General features: G+C 30.9%; 1 protein-coding gene across 3 annotated transcripts in view; it reads right to left on the bottom strand.

Moving 5' to 3' along the window:
* Positions 1–1,254: 1,254 nt before the first annotated feature.
* Positions 1,255–25,718, bottom strand: part of LOC143240818 (oxysterol-binding protein-related protein 11-like) — an 83,834-nt gene continuing 59,370 nt past the window's right edge. For 2 of the 3 annotated variants that reach the window (XM_076483957.1, XM_076483948.1), the window contains exons 15-21: positions 16,112–16,298; positions 15,099–15,209; positions 13,386–13,546; positions 12,429–12,545; positions 7,998–8,159; positions 5,060–5,125; positions 1,255–3,576 (exon numbers count right to left, since the gene is read on the bottom strand). In XM_076483957.1, the coding sequence (XP_076340072.1) occupies positions 3,514–3,576; positions 5,060–5,125; positions 7,998–8,159; positions 12,429–12,545; positions 13,386–13,546; positions 15,099–15,209; positions 16,112–16,298 (867 nt within the window). In that variant the 3' untranslated portion in view covers positions 1,255–3,513. Of the gene's footprint in view, positions 3,577–5,059; positions 5,126–6,156; positions 6,310–7,997; positions 8,160–12,428; positions 12,546–13,385; positions 13,547–15,098; positions 15,210–16,111; positions 16,299–25,718 lie in introns of all 3 variants that reach the window. The other variant, XR_013021981.1, reaches the window with a different exon arrangement.

Here is a 25,718-nt window from a genome sequence, read left to right as displayed (position 1 = left end):
TTTAATAACTTTTCATTATAATGGTAAACACAGCTAGTTTGGTCTGTTTTAAACTATAAAACAAGTTGAAAAAAAAATGTTTAATTCTAAATTTTGTTATTTAATATTAATCTCAAAACTTAAGATTACAGGTTTGTTTCAGATTTAAAAATTAAAAAACGATAACCTTACATAAAATTAAGCCTACAAATCAAATCTACACATTTAACACAAACATTGCTAATGGTCTAATTATAATACATATAAATTAATAAGAAAAGGCCACAATAAAGTACAAGGATACAATTTAACAGAAAAATTACTTCATAAATATTAGAATTCATTAATAATTATTTTTTTATAATTGATAAATCACATTTTAAGGTATTTTTATAGGTTGGGCACCTCAAACTTTTTTTATTCACATCAAGGGAGCTTCAGATTAAAATAATTTGGGAAGTACTGGTCTAGACTGGTGAAGATCACCAAAAACTACAAATAATGTAGAATGGAATACATATTTTAAATTGAAAATTTATTCACTTTCATCAAATGTAAATACCATTCACAAAAGTTTAAAGTTTATCTGACATATGGATAACAGGACTAGTTATCAACAATGTTGATACAAAAATAAACAGGATTAACAGTTCTTTCATTATTAGTTTAAGTTCTTCACCACACAAATTTTCAACACATCAAAGTGACATTTAATTCATTAAACACTGAAATTGTTCACTTAAGGAAACACGTTACTTGCTTGTAGCCAAATCAACTATAACTAATGCTCTATGAAATCCATAAATTTTCAATCAAGTTTAACATCTTGAGTGATTATAATTTAAAATAAATAGAAGTATTGATAAAAATGATTTCAAAACTACTGCAAATAATTGAAAAGCCAGTTGTTCTTAATAGAGTGAGACTGCTGATAAGGGGGAATGAAATGGTTGGGGTCAAAGGCCATTAAAAACAAATAGTACAGATAAATCAAAATATGTTACAACTTATCATTAACCTTTTGACTGAAGTTAGTTTATGTGTATACAGTTTTTGTGAGCCATATACTGTATATGGTACACTCATATTCAACTGTGAGAGGTGGATGTACTCTATGTGGCGAATCAGCAGTCAGTGGTTAAGTTAAAGTGCGTTATATGATTGTTCACCAGCCACCTCAAACAAACCATTATATCACATGCTTGGTGTACCCACGAACTATAAAGAAAACACAGTTTCCAAAGATACAGGATCTGAGAGAAATAAATTGCAAAATCAGGATTCACAAACTCTTTAATCATACCACAGAAAAATACACTATATGAAGGTTCGTGAGAGAGCTTGGAAAGTCTATTATAACACTGGAATAAAAATAACCTTGGTAACATATAAAATCAAAGTTGTCTCTATAACATTTCCAAAGGAAACAACAAATGACAAATTAGAACATATTCATTTGCAGCTTTTTCAGAATTCTTATAGAATGAGACATCTGTGGTGTGTCAGATATAAGACTGAATTAAGTTCATAATACTAACAACAACAACAAAATAAAGCTTTGTTTTGCAGTCTATGTTTTAAAGGAAGAGTTTGAAAAAAGAACAAAAACATAATGAAACATCACAAAATGTTACCAATATATAGTGTCTATTTCCTCGAGTCTTCATGTGTTTACAGTACTTCCCTTTCCTATTAACTGGAATTTCCAAGAGGCTTATCCTGACATATAACTAAATAACTTCTGTGGATGTGGTAGGATATGACCTTTGTGAACTGCAGCATTTGGAAAATACTCAAAGGGAAATGGGAATGCAGGGACTTTTAATACATCATCATATAATTTAAATGGATTTTTATTGGCTCAAACTTTTAGAAGTGGTTTTCTCAGATACAGAGATTTGAAAAGTCACCAGTGAAGAAGTGACAGATATTCCTATAAAGCCTCTTGAAACAAGATTGGTTCTGTAAAAATTATTTGGCTGTAAACTGCACCAGGTATTTGGATATCCTTGATTGTATAGTAAAAAAACAACAATATGGAAATATGAACCACAAGACAAACAGGTTCATACTCACTTTTATAAGCAATATATCTGGTAAAATTAGCAAAATCAAACTTTCAAAAAAACACACAAAATTCCACATTTATATTAGTAATTTTTGTACTTTTTTCCTATCAAAATAATCCAACTGCCAAATGAATGAAAAAAAAGAAGAGATAAATCTTTAAAAAATTCTCCTTCATATTGTGAACATAATCACAATACTATGTGACAGAAAACACTTCTCTAAATAGTTTTAGGTACCTGCACAAACAACAGCTGTTTTATCAGCTGGTTTTGTAAGACTTCTCTATCTGTATTCTCACAACTAACATCTAGATTTTGAGAAAGTGTGAAAAACAAAACTTAGGATAAGTAAACTAAAACTACTTTTTTACACCTAAACAGTAGCAGTGACCAGACTGTAAAAGGGGTGAAAACAACAAAATTACTATAATACTAAAGATAACATTATTAAGAAAGGTTAATTTGAGTGTCTGATATTTTTCACTTGATAAAACTTTAATACAACCACACAGACATACACAATTTCTTTCTCTTTTTTAAGTCTGCATAAATATCTCCTTTAACAACTGGGAACTGGCATGTTTTGCAACATAAATAACTTTGAAGTAAAACATAGTATAACAGTGGCTCATACTTTAATTAGTTGCATATGATAAATTAATTGTAATAACTGAAAAACATGTCATGCAAATAAGATAAAACATAGTCTTAAACTTGTGTGAAACAGAGAATGATTAGTTAAAGATATATTTCAGAGTACTCAAACCTGTACTTAAGGAACTCTATGTATATACACACAACTTTACATAAAATATTATGACTAATATCACTTTCTTCCATGTTGATCTTGCTATCTGTAACAGTTTATATGTTTTAGTTTTTAGCAAAAGACTAAGTGATATACCAAATAAAATGAAATTTATTAAATACATGAAATTAAATCTTAAAAAGACTTAGGCACATTTCCAAGCTCTTTTGAATTACACCTCTTGAGCCAAGTAAAAACATTACTAAGTGAATGCAATTCTAACCTGAATCAGATTCTTCCCATCTACCTTTATCAAGAGTATTAATTACTGAAAAATGTTTTATTCACCGAGTTAACTAGAAGACTTCAAGATATTTTATTAAATGTTTTCATAAAGGTTACCTTTTACCAGTTCTATCTACATTTTTCTCCAGGTTGAGTAACAAAAAAACAATTAGTTTGATTTTATCAGAGGTACAACATATAATACATTTTACCATCTTCCAAATGAATGAAGTTATTTCTTTGCTTTTATGTTACATAAGTACATGTACAAGTAATGTTTGTAAATACATTGTATGTGTAGTGTAACGATATGCCAGTTGTGTTAAATTACAGTTTCTGAACAGAAACATATCTACATTGCTTCAGTATTCAGAGTCAACAATGACTAGCTTCATTAATAATTTCTTCCAAACATCCATGGAAAGCTGTTGCTTATTCAATGTTAGTCAGTGCATACTTGTACATCCATCCACTGCTATCACTGAAGGAAAACAACTAGGAAAGAAAGAACGAAAATAAACAGACATGTAAATAATCGTACAGGATGTTACAATAGCTGTTTAAATAACAAAACATAGACTTGTTGTATAGTAAATATTAACCCAATTACCCTAAAAGTTTATATTTTCTGCACAATTTCTGTTGACTATATTACTTTTCTACAGGCATCTACATCATTCATCTTATACAATGACAACTGCAGTCTATATTAATAATTTCCTTCTCACAATCCCTGAAATATGTAAGTACAGTTATATGTGGGGTGTAAGCCAAACATTTATATAGTGTCTCATTTTCAAAAGTCCAGCTGTGTTAAGTTTATATTGAATGGTATGAAAGGTTGAATACAATTGATGAGTACTTCCCTAAACTTCTGAACAAAATTTTCACTTCTTTCAGTAACTCAAAAATTTAATAAAAACAAGACATTTCTCTTCTTTAGAAACTATTTCAGCTAAGGCTACTTGCCTAAAGAAATGTCCCATCTTGGCTCTAATTTCTTGTCAGTTATCTGAGAGAAATTTAAATATATTTTTTTAAAGAATTTCACGGAATATAAAGTAATGGTCCCACCCAGTCAAGAGTTTCAGAAAGCCACTGTATAGTGCCCAATAAATACAAAATACACTTCTGGCTGTTTTTATACAAGATACAATTAATACCATCATTCCCAAGTTATTGATATATTTCAAGCAAATCCCAATTTTAAGATTCTTACAACTGTTTTCTCCTGATAGAAAAAAAGGATGTAGATTAATCACCACCAAACAGTATATCTGTTTTTGTTTTTATCTTGCAAGTGATGTGAGGGTTTTCATATTTTGAAATACACATGTTGACTATTCCAACACAGTTGGAATATTATACACATCTAGCTCTCTATAATCATCTGTTTTGACTGTGTGATTCCATATGCAAGAACTGTGTGTGTGTGTGTATATATTTATTATTGAAATAAAGTTTAAACAAATATGTATTTCATCATATATGTTTTTTTCTTCATTTAATAGTTATGTTTTAAAATGTATATAACCATACGTAGACATCCCATACAAGAAATTAAAATTTGTGTTGGGTGCATCTTTTACAAAAATTATGAATTGTAGTGACGTAAGTTTAAGATCTTTCATTTTCTTAAAATTAAGATCCTTTTATCAAATTTTGCACAAATTAAAAAAATACATTGAAATGTTTAGTCAACCTATGGTTTCCTACAAGACCATACTTGGTATGACTATTGTTTTTATTCCCAATAACCATAAAGGCATACTTATAAGGTAGTTTCATATTAAATCCACTGATATATGATTAGCAGTAACATATTTCAATAAAACACACAGTACATTAATCAGCTGTAAAATCATACTGTTAACTTTCCCAATTTTTCCTCACTCCTGGTATTACAAAAATATTGACAAAGTTCTACCAAGAACTGTGCTTATAGTCCACAATAACACTGAAGTAAATTCAGTTTTACCTTTCCCTGATACCTTACACCAGCAGCTTCCCTACATTCTTCTTCACGTCTCTGTTTCTCTTCAAGCTGTTATGGAAAGAAAAATAGATTCACTTCATCAGGGTGTAAAATAAAAGTTAACATGTTCCTGAGTTTCACAGGAATTTACAGTTGTGTCCAGAACCATTGAAATGTAGGCCAACTTCACTATTTTGACAAATGCAGTTGCAGATACTAAAATTATGATTAAGGTTATTAGTGGTTAGATGGAATAGAGTTTTAGACAAAAACATGTTAAGTGTATATATGCCGATATTCAAAATGCATTCAGTAAACTTGCACTATTTTTAAAATCAAATTTTGAAAATTGAATTAACTTATTTACTTCTGCCTTTTGATAGGTTGTTACAAATAAATATCCACTTATCTGAAAAGAGAAAATGTTTTTTCAAAAATACAGAGTAATTTCAGAGGTAAGTTATAGACACGCAAGATACTACGTGTGATTTCTGTGTTGTATTAGATTTCATACATAGCAATATCAAATTCTGTTAATAACAAACTGAAATTAAGCAGTTTACTGACTACCCTATCATTAATATTTTTAATAAATATATTTGAGTAGTGTCTTCCTTCTCTGGAAAATATAGCCAATGATCAAAGCTGGTGACACAGCACAGTTAATACAATGAAAATAGGGAATATGAGACCAAACTCCCTTCCAGGTTACACTAAATACACGATGCAGTAATGAAGGATATTCAACTAGGAGGTTATGACATCAATTCTTTCCTGTTTAGGCGTAAAACTAATATTTAGTAGTAGCAATCAAATGTTATTACTGTTTCATGTATGAAATCTTCATTACTTTAATACATATTATATATTCTGTCCTTTTGTATTCATTCTAATTGACTGACTTTATGTCATTTGTTATTAATTATTTTCATATTCATAATTTGTTACTTTAGGACACATTACCTCACAATCAGAGGATTTTCTAAGGTCTAAGTAATGGTTCAGTTACTAACGAGCTTTCTCCTAGTTACATACAAAAAAAAATTATTAAAGAATAGAAAACATCATTAATTGTAGAGTAACCTTTACAAAACATGTACCAGTTGAGAAAAATAAAACTTGAATTATCCATATATTTGAACACAGCAGAGTTGTCCATCTTTCTGGTGTTGTAGGGTGAAAAGTTGTAAGTAGCTTGTTGTTGAACCAATTTAGATGACATTTGGTAGAGGAACTCGGGTAGACCTCCCCCCCTCCAAAAAGAAGAATAAAAAATAAGATTATATTTAAGTGGATAAGCTGTTGGACAAACAGTTACAATTTGGTAGCCATTTTAGATTTTAATACATAAAACTGACACCAAAGGAAAGTGAACTTTAAGGCCATGCACAACATGGTACCACTGTTGATTTCCTGTATTCAATACTTGCATGGCAAATGATGCACATGCAGGTTTTCCTTGTGAAGCTAGTGAAATAAATGATGTACAAAGCATGGGGTACCTTCATTTACAAATATGTATATAGTTTTATAATATATAACAAATTATCATGTCAAAATAGTTTATTAAAAAGTGAACAGTTTATGAAACAACCAAATTTGGAACAGCTGTAATCTTACTGATATCCAGGCAACAATAAAGCTTGTATTAAATAGGCAACATTTCTGACTGCAAAACATCAGGAAAAACATTTCTTAATAAATTTACACAAAAAGGTTTATCAATTAAAGCTCAGGTCATATTTAATATATATTTATGAGTTAACGTGGCTATTCTCATTTATTGGGATAGATTAATAAATTTTCAATGTTAAGTAATGCTTTCAGAGCAAAGAAAAATAAAACACAATCTACTTATTTGATGATCTTTTGCAAATGAAATTAAAAAAAGAGAAGTATGAATACAGTTTCAAATTTTATTATCTCCATTGGTTATGCCATTTTGTTCATTTTTGTGAAAAGTGAAAGGAACTTTTACATACAAAAGTTCATGTAGATCAATGGTACAAACATCTTCCATGAGAATGTAATTAATACTGTTATATTTCTGAAAGACATTTATTTGAGACCTGAAGTTGAACCCAACACTATGGTTTAGGTTTTAGAATGTAATAATTTACATATACAATACAGAATAATAGATAACAATAAAAATATTTCATTCATGTACCTCATATACATCTATTCTCTCTCAAAGCACAACACAAAACAGTGTTTCTATGTTTCTCGATTAAAAAACTAATCTTCTTCATGGACTGTTCTGGCTATTGTGTTCTTACTTTCTACTAAATAGCAATACAGTCAAGATAACTTGCATTTAAATGTACGTATTTTATTTTACAAACTTATGGTGTAGTTAAAATCATATATAGAGGTAAAAGAAAAAACAAAGTTCAAAATTATTTTTGTAGTTGACTTCTGAATCTAATGAACAATGAAACACTTTCCCATCCCTAGTAACCATCAAATTACTCACTTATTTTTACATCATTTACTACTACTTGGATTTACATAGTGCATCATTTTGACTAATTGTTGGTTTTTGCCTGTTAAATTATTCATTGTATAGACTCAACCAAAAACATCAGTGTGAAATCATGAACTTTGCCTACAAAACTATCCGTAATAGTGCATTCTTTTTATGTTATTAGATAACTTTTAACAACTGTGAACCACAAACAATTTGGTACATAAATAATTTATCAATTTATGCTTAAAGCACCATTCAAATTTTAAAATGAAAAAGAAACAATACAAAAATATATCTTATCAAACAGATGTATACTATTTGAATCTTAGGGTGCAACTTTTTCATATCATTTTCATAAACTTCCTATCGTACACTTTTTGCAGTATACATAAATTCTGACCTCCATTACTGTTTTCAATACATTTAAATCAAAACTTAATCCAGTATAAACTGTTTCAGTACATTACTTACGATCTGTTTTTCTGTTGTAGCAGCAAACATATCATTAACTCTAATAGCTGTCGTTACTCTTTCCCATAACTTCCTTGATTCATTTTCATCTTGTTTTTCAACTGGCCTGACTCGTTTAGGTACTTTTGGAAGATTCTCCACATTCAAGTTTTTAATTGAGCCCTAAAATTATGTACCGCAAACCTAAATTATATTTTCAGAGATTGGATAATCCTTAATCACATAATTAAAATACGTTTTCAAAGGAAATCCTTTTTTTTTAAATAACGAACAATAATAAACTCAACTAACGTATGATACAACATCAAATAAGAAAAAAACTCAAACTAGTAATTAACTAAACCACTATTATGTTACCAAAGCATAATTTGTATACTAACATGATGGTTCTGCAACAGAATAGTTAATATCCTCCGTTAAGTTAACATAATTAACTGGCCTCTACAACCTTTAATATCAATATATTTTATTAAAATGATATTAATGTTTAAAAAATATCCTACTATACAAAAATAAAAAAATATATATTATAATTTACATTAAACTTTAGTTAAAATTCAAAAACTGGCTACCAATTATGATGAATGCCAAACATTTACAAATATATATGAATAAAATACCATTAATTAAAACTAATATGTCAGAAGTCCAGATGTAGGTTGAATTTGATTTCTTGAGAATAGATCTTGCATGAAAAGTTGCACTTTTTTTATTTTTTTATTTTCATTGTATTTACTTCAGAGTTTACTCATTTCAAACTTGTTAATTTTATTAAAAAAATTTCTGTTTTTAGTTTCTTTTGTTTAAGTCAGAATGTAAGCCAAAAACGATGAAAACTTGGTGGAATTTCAAAACACATTTTTATTTAACTTAAAACATTTTTCATGAAAATGAATGTTAACATTTTCTTAAATTAAAAATGTATTTCCAATAATACTTACTGCTGCTCTTACTACACACTACAGCTATTACTTGACTATCACAGTTTCCTTCCTTTACCCATCTAAGCATTAGTTTGAATTTTTCATACTTGCTCAAATCCTTTATTCCCCACTTAACTGACCTTGGTAATATCTGTCACAAGACATTCCACCTGTATCAATGCACCCTCTATCTTTGAACTAAATATAAGCATTTCATTCAGATATTTTTTTTCTAGACTGACCCATTCTGCAGTCTCTAATACCAGCTCATATCTGTACATTCTCAAAGTGGTGATATCCAGCCAATATCTGCATTTTGTGCATAAGGGTCAGGTGCTACAGTTCCAGACTCTGACCTTTGGCCCACGTGTTTTTCTCAATCATACAAGTTTCTTTTCTTGTCACCTCCTTTCCGTAGATCTGGCACCATTTTTTTCAATAGACAGAATGTCACATCTAAAGTCTACTCTTAGAAACAACCAAGACAGGCTTCATTATAAGAGCTGAGACATTTGTTTTTTCTCCAATGCATATATCATCAGTTTGGATATCTTTTTCACCACATACTTCAGTTGAGTTCAGCTGCCTCTCACTCAGCTACAAGTTATGGAACAGGAAGTTTGACTTTTACTCATCTGTCCTCCTCCTTCTGTGTGGTTGGTTCTTTCTCTTTTGGGATTGTGGCCACCATTCAAATCCCTTATTCCTTTGGAATAAGTACACAAGATTCCTTTAATGGCCTGTATGTGATAAATGGATCACAAAACCAATTTCCTGGATTCTCCAGTTCTTTCTTGAGGATTATTCTCTTTGATTTCAAAGAGTGGTTAGATCAAATGCACCCTCTATCTTTGAACTAAATATAAGCACTTTATTCATATAATATTGTCATTTTTTTTCTAGACTGACCCGTTCTGCAGTCTCTAATGCCAGCTCTTAGTATGAAGAAGAGTGGGAGTGTGTGAAGGAAAGTAAGTATTTTTGGAAATTTTCATTTAGGAAAATGTAACTTCCAAAACATACTTGCATCCATTACTAAAGCCTGAGGGTGATGTACCAGAAACCAAACTACCAGTATTTCAGTACTACAATCAGTGGCCAATACACTAATTATCAATGTTTCAAAATGAGACTCAATTCAACATCATCTATTCTGTTGGAAAAATCTGTTTGAGTGAAGACAATTGATCTGCTACCAAAGTCATCATCCATGTCACATGGTAAGCCAGTAGGATGATATGATAGGAGTGGTCTCTCGAAAAAAACATCAAAGGTTTGAAAGCAAAGAACTATGCACCAAGAGGTCCCTTGATGAGAAATTCAACACACCACTGTTATATTGTTGAAGTAAAGCCTAACAAATTTCTTCTTAATAAGCCCAGACCACAAAACACTGTGTTTTGAAGAGGAAGAATGTGTAAGCTATAGTGTAGGAAAGCCTTGTCAACTGGAAATCCTGGCCATTGAAATATACACCTCATCCCTAAAGGGAGGCATCCATGAAGAAATGGATCTCTGGACAAGGTGGCAGAAGAGGAACCCCTATCGTAACACTATTATGATCTAACCATTTCTTGAAATCAAAGAGAATGATTCTCAAGAAAGAACTGGAGAATCCAGTAAATTGTTTTACATGATCTATTTATCACATACAGACAATTAAAGGAATCTTATGTACTCATTCCAAAGGAATAAGGGATTTGAATGGTGGCCACAATCCCAAAAGAGAAAGAACCAACCACACAGGAGGAGGATAGATGAGTAAGAGTCAAACTTCCTGTTCCATAACTTGTAGCTGAGTGAGAGGCAGCTGAACCCAACTGAAGTATGTGGTGAAAAAGATATCCAAACTGATGATATATGCACTGAAGAAAAAACAAATGTCTCAGCTCTTATAATGAATCCTGTCTTGGTTGTTTCTAAGAGTAGACTATAGATGTGACATTCTGTCAATTGAAATGATACACTTGTGAACCTTAGACAATCTAGGAATTGATATAGATAAGAGAGATAAATGATCAGACATCAATCACCTGTCTTTTTGGGCTCAACAAATAGACAAGAATAAAATACCAGAAGAACTGCCTCAAGACCAACAAAACTATGATAGCTTTAGAATAAAGTTCCAAATATCTGTGGGAGGTGGAAGTGCCACAGGTTGGGTGGATAATGGTGATGAAGATGTGAACTGAATGCCTAATTCTGACTCAAGGACCTTACAAGCAGCTTACATGCATGCCACATGAAACACTTTTATTTCATTATTATATATTTTACTTAATTTACTCTTAGCTGACTAAAACATATCCTTATTTCTATATTTTAGTTACTTTTATATTATACATAATGAATAAACATGAAAAACAAGAAAATACTTATCAAATCATCTTTTTTTCTTCCTCTCTGTTGTCAAAGAGAGTTAACCCTAATTTTATTTATACTACTTATAGTATTGCAATTAATAATTTTTATGTAATTAAATAATGCTCTAAGCAATATAGACTAATAAAATGTTAAAAGTATAAAAATTTCCTTACTTCTCGAAAATGTTCTGGCTTTCTAATTCTGCGAAAACAGTCGCTACAAATTCATCCAAGCTAGCTGTTAACTTTTTCACAGAAAAGCTGTTCATATTCTTATGGAAACTGACATTTAACCATTGACAACATAATATTATACCACATGTCATTCGATAGATGAAAACATTGAGTTTATAATGGTTATAGGTAATATATAATTAAACATAAGAATGAACTATTAACAAATTTTGAAAGAGAGGAGGTAACAGGTGATTGTGGCAGAAGGGGCTTGATTTTCTATTTGATAGCTCTGTAACCAAACAAAGTTGAAAACTATAATAAATGTGGTTTACAACAGTTTTATAGAGAGTAATGCATGTTTAATTTTGTAATTTTTCAAGGGGTAGTAGATAAAATAGGGATAATGACATACTAAAAGAAAATGTGTCATGCTTGAAAAAATTTAGGATTTTTCAAAATATTGCCTTGTAGAATTAAGAACTTAAAAGTTGTATACTATTAAAATATTGATTATTAGTTAAGGTTTTATATTATTCTAACTGGAATAACATAAAAAAAAGTAGTTTAATGAAATTTTGAATATAACACACTAAAACTTTGTGTCATATGTAGAAAAAAATACCAGGGTGGACTAGGTTAAAGTTAACTTTTCTCTAAGCATGATAATATCTAAGCTTATGGTTTGATTAAGTTTCTCTTCTACTTGAGATGTACTACACTTTCAGTTTCCAAGTATTAAGGACATGTTACTGAAAGCTAATTTATCCCAAAGCCTGGATAACAAACTAAGCATTACATATATAAAAATTACCCCCACCTCAATTTAAATTCCATTAAAAAACATAAGACATGTTCAAAGAAAAAATATTACAATCACATACAAAATAATTGGGCAATAAACTAGACACAGGCTTTTCTTTTCACAAGTACAAAGTCATTTCAAAAATGCAGGTGACAGAAAAACTTACATCTTGGTAAGTAAATGTTAGAGAAGTATTCCATTCTCCTCCAACTCTACAAATGACATCTCCAACACAATTCTTCACTTCTGCTGTAACTCGATGGAGCTTCCCACCATAGAATGGCTGAAACATTATGGAGCACAAGGAAAGAAAAAAAGTCAAAAAGTCATATCTGTTGTAGTTTTCCTTAATATTTACTGATAAACATGCTTTAGGAATACAAGCAACAAAACTTAATCATTTGGAAAAACAACAGTATAAATTATTCATCAAATATTATAATAAATATCCTAAAATATTTTTAAGCTTTGATTCATGTTAATATATCCTTAGCATTTAAAGATACTGAAGTTATGACAAATGAAAGAAAATTCTAAAAGATAAAATACTTTTCTCATATTTATACATCAAACTGGCTTACAAATTTAAAAAAAAATAATTAATTTTTTCTTCATACCAATTGAGGCCAAAGTATCATAATTTATATGTATACATTAGTGACAAGTGTTGCAGTCAGTGCATGTTTGCTAACTGTGCCTACTGAAAGAATTCTCAGCTGAAGAAGTATATTATTAAGTTTAAAAATAGTAAGTTTGTATGTATCATAAAAAATGTGTTGCATAACTATATTTTTAGCAATTGATAAAACTTGTTACATTTAGAAATTAGATTTACTATAAAAATGGTGTTGATCATACTACTACTGTGTAGGACAAGTGATTATCATATATAGTACAGACACCAATAAATGTATGAACAAAAATCTGTGGTACATTGCTTAAAATTTTCACATTTAAAGTGGATATGTTCTAATCAGTGCAACTGTTTATTTGCACAGATTAATGCAAAAATGAATTAACTTACCTACTTAACACAAAGTACGACATTCTGTTCAGTTAAAACATTATCATTCTATTTTACAAGAAATACACCATCTTAGCTTTTCTATCTAACTGTACAAACCTTTGTATGAAAAGTGACAACAGAACTGCACCCAGATTTTGAACAGAAGATGGTTACCCGCCCCCCAAGCTCAACCCATGGGGAAGTAAGAATGGAACGAGCATAGGCACTTGGAAGGCTAAATACATATGTCTCCTGGTAGTCAACTAAAGTCACTTTTACTGAAGAAAAAACAACAACACAAAATTAAATTTACAACTTGCTTACAATCATATTAAAACAGTATCAACACTACTCTATTGTAGTGGAAGGAGTTTTAATATTTCAGGTAAAAAATTCAAATTAAAACTCCTTCCACTACATTAGACTAAAAACAACTACACTTTATCATAAGTACATGTTTAACTGCTTAATTTAAATATTCAACATTAACATTAAGTATTTTTTGCTCTTCATATCAAAACTACTATGTAGAAATTCTTGATTTAGATAGCCATATTCAAACACTACTTTTGATCTGGTATGATTTAAACTGCTGAATTGTAGAACATTATCTTGCACTTAAATATACAAAATAAACACACACAACACTATTTCAGTTACTCGTAATACTAAATGTTCACGTCAATTTGGTGGATTTTACCAGAACCTAATTTATCAAAACTATCTAGCTGGATGAGTTCTTATTTTTTGCAGACCATCATGTAAAACTTCACTGAATATCTAAAAGAAGTAGAGAACTCTTGATTAATGCACTAAAACAATTATATGGGAAAATATTTTTATTCTTAGTGTCCTATTAAAATCTCATGTTTTTTCACTTACAAATACATCTGCATTGACAAGATGGACCTTAGTCTCAGATACAACACATTTACATGTAGTTGCTGGGAAAATCTTAAGTAATATACTGTTGTAAGTCTTCAGTATATGTGAACAAAACTTATGTTTGTTTCAACTTAAAGAAAAAGCTACACAATGGGTTATCTGTGTTTTTCCCATAATGGGTATCAAAAGCTGATTTCTAGCATTGTAAGTCCACAGAAATACCACTGTAAATCTGGGGGACATCAAAGGTTATGTTTAAATGATGGCAAGAAAGAGGGTAAACCATTTTTTTTCCCAAAACCAAATGGTGTTTTTTTTTTAAACTTCACACAAAGCTACACAAAGGCTATCTGCACTAGTTATCCCTAATTTAGCAGTGTAAGATTAAAAAGAAGGCAACTAGTCATCACCACCAATTCATGGGCTGCTCTTTTACCAATGAATAGTGGGATTGACTGTTACATTATAATGCCCTCACAGCTGAAAAGGCAAGCATGTATGGTGTGACGGGAATTCGATCCTGTGACCCTAAGATTGTAAAATGAGTTCCCTAACTACCTGGCAATGTTGGGGCTGACAAATGGTATGATTGTATCCAAGCAGTAAAATTTCTCATCCTATCTTATTTCACATAAAATAAATAACTATGCAGTTTTTCAATACTCCTTATGAATATTTTGACAGCTTAGTGTACTGGACATGTAAATCAGTTCATCTATTCTAGTTGTACTGTCTTTACACAGTTGAATTTCTGCATGTAAACATTTTTATCTTCGTAAGAATTTCACTTAATTATGAATGTTTTTACATGTCTTTGATATAACAACCATACAGGAATTGTTTGCTTTTGTTGAAAAATTCAAATATCACCCAACAATTTCTTCTTGACATTTCTAACTAATAACAAGAACAATAATTTAAAAAATACATGTTTTATAAACCAACCTTCTCCTACCATGTTGACTCCAATAGACATTCCTAAAAACTTTGATTTGGTCCATACATGACCATTCATATAGATTCTTTTTTCTGGACACTCTACATAAAAGGCAGACACTGTTGGATTTACAAGAAAAAGTGTCAAAATTAAATATCAAAGAACATCAATCAATACACAGCTGTAAACTGAAGAAAAAACAATGAAGCAAACAGTCTTCAACAAAATGTAAAATACAAGTATTGTTCAGTTTACAATGTGTTTCTTTGTTCAATAATAGGCAAGAGATGTCTAAAATAAAGCAATACATATACCAATTGAACTTCTATGAAACTGTAAGTATGAGAAGTATTGTTGTTCAGTTTACAATGTTTGTTTTTGCTCATTAATAAACAATAGACGAAAAGAGAACTCTACAGTAAAACAATGCAATCCTCTACAAGTATGACAAGAAGTATTGTTGTTCAGTTTACATTGTTTTTCTTTGCTCACTCAGACAGTTTTTATGGTTTCTAGGACTTATATTTATTCATCCACTGTTTAATGTATTTTGCTACAAAATGATTATCATAAATAGACTAAAAGGGAGACAGTTAATCAACACTACCAACTCTTTTGAGATAAAACAGTTGGATTGACCATAACTTTCATAAGCACCCATAGCCTCAAAGTATGGATAAAGAACTTGCTACCAGAAATATAGAATAGGTCATGGAATCTTAGCTTCATGCTAAGAACTATTAGTCAATGTTTGTTATAAAGGAGGCTAAGGACTATTAGTCAATGTTTGTTACAAAGGAAGCTGCTGAAAAAAAAACTACTACTAAAAAGAGTAAAAAAGTTGTTGGAATATACGTGGAAGGACCAGTTTGACCAGGTACACACAGATACAAACAAGTATATATGAAGATATCTATTAATGCATCAGTGACTATATGCAAATGAATTTAATTGAAATGATAATGAAAAAGTGATCGCTTTGAAATAAATATCTAACAATGATCACACAAGCTTTATTTACCTGGTGGATGATGGGAAACTTGTTCAGCAACATATGTTAACATGCAGTACTCTTCATCTAATAGATGAATACCACTAGAACTTGATGAAACTGGCACGTTCTGACATACATCTTTCTTTCGAACTTTCCAGGAACAACGAAAAGTCTCTCCAATGATAGGATTGTATGGCTTCTTTGCTGCAGATCCCTAACATTAAAAATACACCAAACAGCAAAAATTACATTACTGGTTTTATTGAGAGCTATTGAAGATATTTTTATTATATATTTTAACTCTTCTGTATCACACTCCTATTCATGGAATTGAACAAATTAAATATATCAATAATTTTTTTTAATTATTCCATAAATCGCTCTAACAGTCTGAAATGGTGAAATAAATGAGATTTTGTTTTATAGCCAAGAAATTTGAAAAGAATAATGGCACAATCAGAAAATTCATCAATAAATGGAGAATATAGACATGTACATTGTCTTTAACAAATATCATAAGATATTTTTCACGCAAGATATCGATGAATAGAACAAATGACCCTAAAGGTAGGACTTTTGTATAAAACTATATACTTAAAAAATATATACAAAAAGAGATATCTAAGTGTCTAATTTATTTCAAGAATAATAAATTCTAAGCACCAGTAAAACATCTTGTAACCATAAATTAACCAAATGGAGAAAAACAGTAACTACTTCTGAATTTATTATGTGTATCTATAAAACATGTGGCAAGCTTTTAAAAAACAGTACAAGTCCATTGTACACAAAATATCAGGTATATTAAAATAGTATTTTTACTCAAGATGAATTTGTGAATTTAGAAGATCAGTCTAATTGAAATTATAACATTGAGACTGATGCTCTTACAAGTCCAATTAATTTTTCTTTGTCACAATGAAAATACTTTTGTAAATTGTACAGTTTGCATTTTATGACATTTAAAACTTTCAAAACACATATCTAAAGTTTTTCAGTATCCTTTATGAAGTATCTGGTATTTGCCCTCCTTTAATATGAACTCTTAACTAAATCAGCAATGTACGGTAATATGAACATTTTATAACTGTGGCATCAAATACATAAAAAAAAATTGAATGGCACACTTTAGAAAGTGACGATATTAAAACTTGCACTTGAATCCCACCAATACCAAAACTAAAGTTCTGGCTTCTGGACTTTAATGTTTGTTCTTCCATGAAAAGGATCTTTGTGTATGGTAGAAAGTAAATAAATAAAACAAACCATAGATACTCCTCTCCTACTTAATTTGTTCTACTACTGTGTTTGATAGATTGTCTATGGACAAGTCTTGATTAAATTTTCATACAGTACTTCAGTGAGATAAGCAAGGACTAGTGTGCTTCTCTTTATGATTAATTTTAGATTTCTGCAGAATTTTCAAAGTACAAAATATGTTCTCACCTAATTACCGTAATTTTATTACCCGAGTTATATAAATAAACAAAGATTTTATGAAATTTTTGCTTACTGCAATACTTGATAATCACAAAAATAAAACTCCTTTCACTGATGTATATTGTTAACCTGATCATGCTTTAAATAGGTTATGTAGTTCTTGTCACATTTCCTTCCAACTTGTTGTTACCTCCTATGAAATAGTCTCTTTCCTCTGAGTCAAAGGAGGAAATCACAAGATCAACTCTGGTACACCCAGATGAACCAGTATACATGAATTCATTGCTGTGAGAGAAGCTGATCTACTTATATTGGAAGAAGACTCTCCATCTCACACACAATAGCCTGGGGATACCGTGTCACTGGTCCTCCCACAAACAGTACTATATATACTTCCACAATGTCCAGAGAAAAGACAACACATAAAAAAAGCTTCTGGCCTATTGTGCAGAGTAATAATGGAAGCCTTTCAAAGATAAACAGCCAAAATTACTAAGAGATTTCATCCAAGGAGAGCCTGTGTTCCATCAACCTAACAACAGGTTCTCTCACCAGCAAGAAAAACACCTTAATACTGATGCCAAAAAGAAATGAATAATGCAAAATAACAGTGATGTTACTCCCAAAAATGATTAGCTTTCTTTGGTGTTATTATTGACATGAATATAGCTCACTTTCCCACCTCTTTAGGATAACTGGTCCACCATTTCTTCACTTGGTATTCTTTGATATTTTCCAAAGAAAATTCCTAACTATCATTTGCAATGACAGTGCTAATAATCTATCTAAAAACTAATGCTAAGTACAATGTCAAAGTCAGGCCTGCACTTGATCATCTACTTAGAGTTTCTCCAGTTCACTATAAACTTTCTATGAAATCATCTACTGAAAAAAAAGGACTTTAAGCAATATCTACCAAACATCCCCCCCACCCTACCAACTAGTGAATCAAGATGTGAGTTCTGGCAGAACCATGACTGGACACTTCTAAATTTTTGAATAAACTTTAGTAAAGATGAATGAGTCACTTCCACAAGAACTTAGCTGAACATGGTTGTAGTCACATTCAAGAAAAAGTATCAGAGAAGAGGACATTCTCTTTTAAGTTAATAGCTTTATACTTTGCCAACTCTGTTTAAAATTTGTTTTAGCTTGTGGCACATGTAGAAAGGATAGGAGCCCAGCTTGCAGATATGGTCCATCTCAGGTAAATTAAAAATAGGAGTAACAGTTTTTCATCTATGCCTCATTAACTGCTGTGAAACAGACTGATAAAAAGAGATGTCTATTCTCTTTCTCCAATACACAGTGCCACCATAACAACATTGACAAGAAGACAGGGTGACATAATTAGCAAGCCACTACTAATCATGGATTACAAGTTTTGGGAGGGATTGATATTAATGATCAATTTCTCACCTATTATGCCATTCCACATAAAACTACAAAATAGTATAAAGAGTTGTTTCTTTAGACTTGTTATCCTGTCTACTTTTAATTCTTTTGAAATAGGTATGTAACAAGAAGAAATACACACAGAAAAATGAACTTAAAACTGGTGGAATTCCTTGTGAAACAACCAATTTCATGTTGAGAACCTTTTTATTTATCAAATATTAAATCACCAGCTCCATTAGATCCACAAAGATGACTTTCTCTTGTAAGCAATTTCCAGCAGTTATTGGAAGAAAGGAAACAATGTTAGCCTTCACCCTTGACAGCTACCTCAACATACTCTTGTAGTGAATAAGATTAACAAACATCATTCACTTTGAGAAGACAGTCTCAGGATAAACATTACTGTTTAATTCTGCAATGTTTAGCTCAAGTTTTCCCACTTACTGTGTGCTGTCATTATCTACCACTATTTCACATCAAGATATACCAGGGATAGAGCTAGACACATAATAAGAGCTTTGCTGTCCTTTTTGCAACACTGTATTGTGTGCATTTACCTGCTTCAAAGAACACACCACCAAAATCCAAGTTATAAAAACTTAAACCAAATAAATACAGTTAAATAAATATCAAGGGTTTTATTTTGAATGAATTTATATTAAATTACTTTCCTGCTCCTAGGATTACCATAGAATTGCTGATTATTTCAGTTTATGTAAGTCCATTTATTTCCTACATACAAGTTGTACAATGCAGGCATGAGTATAGGATTTTTAGAAATTAAAGATGGGTTGTAGCTGCAAAATGGGATGTAGACAGGTTATTTTCTTGTCAGTTATGACATTTTTTCCTTCAAATTTCTCAACTTTTTGAAAATTATTTTCCCAAAAATGAAGGTTCAGCTTACCTGCAAGTGTTTGAATATAATTTAGAGAATTTCATTTTCTGCCTTTAGAACTTTTTGTAAAATATCAAAAAATTCATTGTTACTTTATATTAGCCTTGTTTTAATTTAAAGAAAGAATTCAACACATACTACATGTAAGCATGGAATCAAAATAGAGATTTGTATCTTGAGAAGATTATGTAAGACACTATTTCAAGCCCAGTATGTTTATTTTTCTAAGTCTCTAGTTGTAGTCTTTAAGATATAACCATTACATTTCGACTCAACTTGTTGCTGTATTTTTTAATATCCATATTTTTCCTTTCTAAATTAACAATTTTTAATTATCTTGTGCAATTGCTACAAGCTAATCTTTCCAAATAGTGAATTTTGATAAAGTGCTAATAAATATAAAAATAAGTTAAATTATTTTTAGTTCTGCTGATTAAATATAAACAAACATAAAAACCATAATACCCTTCTTTCAGTTCAAAGTGTTAAGCCTAATTCACTTCTATGATCTTGTATTTGGCTATCAATGAATCTAAATTTTTTAAGTCTAATACTTGTGCATTGATTTTTGTTCTACAGAAGCTTTTGAGTTAGTACTAGAATATATTGATTAAAATAAGTACTTAAATGATACAGCACACACTTAGATGTTATAAACAAATCACTAAAGTCACTTAACTGTTAGTGAAGTTCTCAAAAATATTTATATTGAACATCATTACAAACCAATTTCTTTCTCTCAAGATTTCTCTCAACAGCTTCGTGACAAGTAATAAAAAAAAGTCACATGTTTCAAATACCATTTTAGAGCACAGACAAAGAGTTCTGGTTAAATGCTTAGTTTATCATCTTATGATATGCAAACTGTGAGATACAAATTGTTACATCAGATTGTGATGAATGAAACATGTGAAACAAAGATTGATTAAAATGTTTAAATCTAAACTCACATATACCAAACTATTAAAAAATAGTTAGAATATGGATCATAAATGGGTATTTTATTGTAATTATGATGAGAAACATTTCAAAAATTTCCAAAAACTACTGTTTAAATTCTGAGGATGCTTATTTGCAGCCTAAAACAGATTTTGAATTTTTTTCTTTTAAATAGATTAAACTTAATTAAGCAGAACCAATTACCAGAAACAATCTAAATTAACATTTTATTAAATCAAAAATGTATATCTGATAATACTTATCTCCACCACACAACAGCTGTTACTCAACTGCCAGGGTTTCTAACCTTCACTCATCTAAGCATTAATCTGATTTTTTTCTTACTTGCTCCAATCACAGCTATTACTCAACTGCCAGGATTTCTTGCTCATCTAAGCATTAATCTGATTTTTTCTTACTTGCTCCAATCACAGCTAACCTTCACTCATCTAAGCATTAATCTGATTTTTTCTTACTTGCTCCAATCACATCTATTACTCAACTGCCAGGGTTTCTAACCTTCACTCATCTAAGCATTAATCTGATTTTTTTCTTACTTGCTCCAATCACAGCTATTACTCAACTGCCAGGGTTTCTAACCTTCACTCATCTAAGCATTAATCTGATTTTTTTCTTACTTGCTCCAATCACAGCTATTACTCAACTGCCAGGGTTTCTAACCTTCACTCATCTAAGCATTAATCTGATTTTTTTCTTACTTGCTCCAATCTAATATCCCTCATTTAATTGCCCTTGGCAATATGTCTCATAACACTCTTCATTTATGTCAACTTAGTACTGTATATAAGCATTTCCTTCTAATGTTGTCACTTTTTTGAGACTTTTCCAATCCACAGTCTCTAAAATGATTATTAGTGAGGAGGAAGGCTGGAAGGTAAGTATTATTGAAAATGCATTTTTGATTTAAGAAAATGTTAATTTCCAATAATACTTGTGCTCATACTACAGCTAGAATCCCACATTGATAAGGTTGAAAAATGAGTGAGGGTAATATCCATACAAAATGAGTCTGGATAGATTGCAGGCATGAGATTAACATCTTAATGGGGGAACTGCACTAAATCCAGAACAGATATGTCCGTCACCCAGAACCAAAATCATGCACTGTGGGCAAACTATGACATGATCCATCATCACAATTTGCCAGGCTCCAACCAGGTATCTGAAGTCCTACTGCTCGGAATTGGAATTATAAGGTCACAGGCCCAAAATCCCACTTTGTTGGCTGGGGCATTGGAACAATATATATAAAAATAGTTGAGAGTGAATCCCAACATGTAGCTGTAAAGTGGTGTGTTCCCAGCTACCAGAATCACAACGAGAAGATAAGCAGCACCAAAGTGGACAAACCCTTTCCTCAACCTGAAGGAGTCCAAAAGGCAACACCCCAAGCTTGAAATGATGGGTATTCTATACGTCATACTTAACCTGATGAAATAGAACTCACCTGATCTGGAATTATGAACACTAATACTCATTCCATAAGTCATGTGAGCAGGGTATATTCTACTTGCCCCTGGAATTAGGGGGAGGACATGAAACAAACTATGCTCAACCAAGGTTACAAGATGGGACTATTCTGTGTTTGGAATTATTCAGAGACAGTAAACCTTTCATGAACATTGTATTGAACTCAGAATTCATACTGACAATGCCAGAAACAATTCCAGGACCATTCTTGTACCTGAAACACAAATTTTTAAGTGTGTGGTCTAATATATAAGAGACCTAATACACATTTTTAACAATACTTTGTTATTTAATGTTTATGTAAAGTATCATACAATTAAGATAATCTGTGTAAATGGCAAAATAATTCCACTTTTATTATAATACAATGAGGAAAAAACAAACACCAATGAGTGTTTTTTTTAGCTTTCAGCTATTAATGATAAATATTACCTCATAATTTTGTGCACAATTATTTGTTCTTTAGCTTTTTCAGTTTCAATTTCAGTTCTTCATTTAGCTCAATTAATTCATAAGTTTTAGAACATGTTGTCTTCCTCAGATTATTTGTGTTATTAGTCAACTTTCTACTTCTCACTACTTTATTTGCTGGTACATCTGCTTTTCATTCAAGTTCTTTTTAACCAGTCTATAGTGTTGCTCACTTTTCTTCAACTCATCAACATCATCCAGAAGATTTTGCCTTTTCATTCTTTGCTTTTCAGTTAGTTTTGCTCTTCTTTTGTCCTCTAGATAAGCATTATACTTAGCTTTTGCAGATGAAGCTGATACCAACATTTCTAGGATTATAGGAATATTCTCATCTTTATATTTCATTGAGCCACAAATGATCCTTCTCACAGAGATTCTCTTTCCAATGCTTTATTCACTGAAAATACTCACTTGATGCTAGCCTAACTATGGAGTAGAACCAAAGAAAGCCTCATAATATGCCAAACCTTGACATGTTTAATTATGCCAGGTACAAAGAACATTTCATACAAGAGTGCCCATGCTTGATTTTTCAGAATTAAAGTCCATAAAAGCAGTTTTCGGCTTAGGAACCTTATCGGAAAGAAACCACTTGAATGCAGACAGTGTTACACTACAATAATCTGTTGCAACCTTGTTATGATCACACAAGATCATTCATACCTGTTTCATTTCAGACATGCAAATCAGAACCTGCTGCCATTTGACTTGGATTCAAATACTGTAGGTTCCTCACCAGTGAATATATTGCCTTCATATGCAGTCTCTGTACTATTGTTTTTAAAAAGTCTTTGAATGGCATTCTAAATTCTGCTTCAATTCCCACATATATTTTATTGTGGACCACTTGAAGTTTATTTTCTCCCAACATCTAGAACATTGAGTTTCTTTTTATTTCACTTGCTTCTTCATATTTGATGAATATTGCCATCAGTTCAGTTAACATTTCTGACATATCTTTGGCTACAAAAAGGTAGCATGGAACTGATTGTTTGATACTTGGTTAGGAAGGGATTTATTATCTTTGCAACCCTTTTAAAGAAGACAAGCTTCACAGTAATCAATGGAACATCACATGACTTTTTAACCACATCAAAGGATTTTGTCCCCAAGTTTAACTGCTTATACAAGGCCAGACTTTGCCTTTGGTGTTTCCTTTGCCACCACCAGATTTTCTAGCCATCTGCGTTGACAAAACTTCATACAAAAGATGTCACTGCTTGCGAGTTTGGTACAACCCTCTCTTCTAGCAGGTGTATCAGTAATACTTACTGATAGTGTGTGATATGTTCCACTAAGATGCAGTTATTCCATACTTGAAAGCTCCATATATGGTATGTAGACTACAATTTCCAGTTCAAAGCTGGACCATCCATGGAGAACAGGAGAAGAAATGATATATTTCTCCTTAGCTTCTCTAATCAATGGTTAAAAGAAGATATCATACCACTTACTGTGGCATGTCCAAGAAACTCAGGAGTCAGACAACAAATAGTTACTTTGTTACTCTCTTGTATCCTCATATGCACATATACTTGTTTCCTCTTTGTAACATTGTTTAGTGACTCATCAAATAATATGAAGTCTCTAATTTCCTTCACTGACATTTGCTCTGTTAATAAAGTTCTGAAATAGGGAGCCAAATATTTGAATAGCAGTACTATATGGAAACATAGATTTAAATAGGTTTGGTAAACCACTGCATGACTTATAGTTTGATAATACAATTTTTAATGTCCACAATATTTCAGTTTTGAGGACATCATTCTTATCAACATACAGGGCAACTGAAGTTCTCACAACTGTTAATATCTTGGCAGTCTCATCTCCCGTAATCCATATGCTCTGTTTCAGGCACTGAAATATTATGCATAACAAATGTTATTCATGATTATAAATGAAAAAAAAAACAAACAATAATAACACAAAGCAGGAATCACTGGTTCAATGAAACAAACAAAAAAGTGATACTAGTTTAATCGATCTGAGAACAATTTTCAATTCCTACTTTGGTCAGCATTCTGATTCTTGTAACTAAATGAAGCAGTCTAAATTTGTCAAGATATGGACTAAAAACAGTTTTAAAATATTTACTTGCTTTACTTTTTATTGCAGCAACAATTCCTACTTTTCAATAAAATGTTAATATACTTTTTTCTTATTTGTTAATTTTTTATATGTTCATGGAATGGACACAACATACTTTTATATAAACTTTTAGTACAGCCATATATATCCCTGACAGTTATAACTTTAACAGAAATTAAAACTCACAAAACCAGCCAAGTAAGCTGGAGAAATCATGTTGCAACAGTCAGAGCCATGTGGGAGCTAGACCTGCTGACATGGCCAGGGAGGTTGGTAGCAGACAAAAAAGTTGTCATTTTAAAAATTGTTTAATTGTTATGCTGCGTGTTAGTGAACTTCTTAACATAAGTATATATGCACATAATATGTCATAATCAATATTTTGAATGGTCAGTTTTTCACTCAGGAATTCAATAAGGTAGTTTTTGGCATGTGAACTATTTGGTTTGAAAACTTTGGTGATCTCTACAATTAAGTACTATACTACTTAATAATAATAATGACAATAATACTAATAATAAGTAAATATAAATGTATTTATGTTGCTTCAATTTGATAAAATTAATTGTTATAAACTAGATCAGCAAAAAAAAATTGAAATAGGCTTACGTACAATAATAATTACCCATTTTGGATAAACAAAATATGTAGAGGAGAATGAAAATAAATTTATTTGTTTATATTTCTTTTATTTTATTTATTAATTTTATTAATTATGAGTTATTACATAGATTACCAAAATTAAAAATTAAATTTACCTTCATAAAACTATGCCTACTTTTAGGTCCAGCCTTGTTTTCTGTTCTGAAGAGCTGTTTCATTGTACATAGTCACCATGCAGTTTCCTTTTCAACATTTCCATGTGTTTGTTTCCTTTTGCATGACATACAGTAATAATATGCAAAAATT

Source organism: Tachypleus tridentatus, chromosome 2 (assembly GCF_004210375.1).
Source record: "Tachypleus tridentatus isolate NWPU-2018 chromosome 2, ASM421037v1, whole genome shotgun sequence".
NCBI classification, from domain to species: domain Eukaryota; kingdom Metazoa; phylum Arthropoda; class Merostomata; order Xiphosura; family Limulidae; genus Tachypleus; species Tachypleus tridentatus.
Note: the sequence above shows the minus strand (reverse complement) of the source record. Positions and strands in the feature narration are given on the sequence as shown.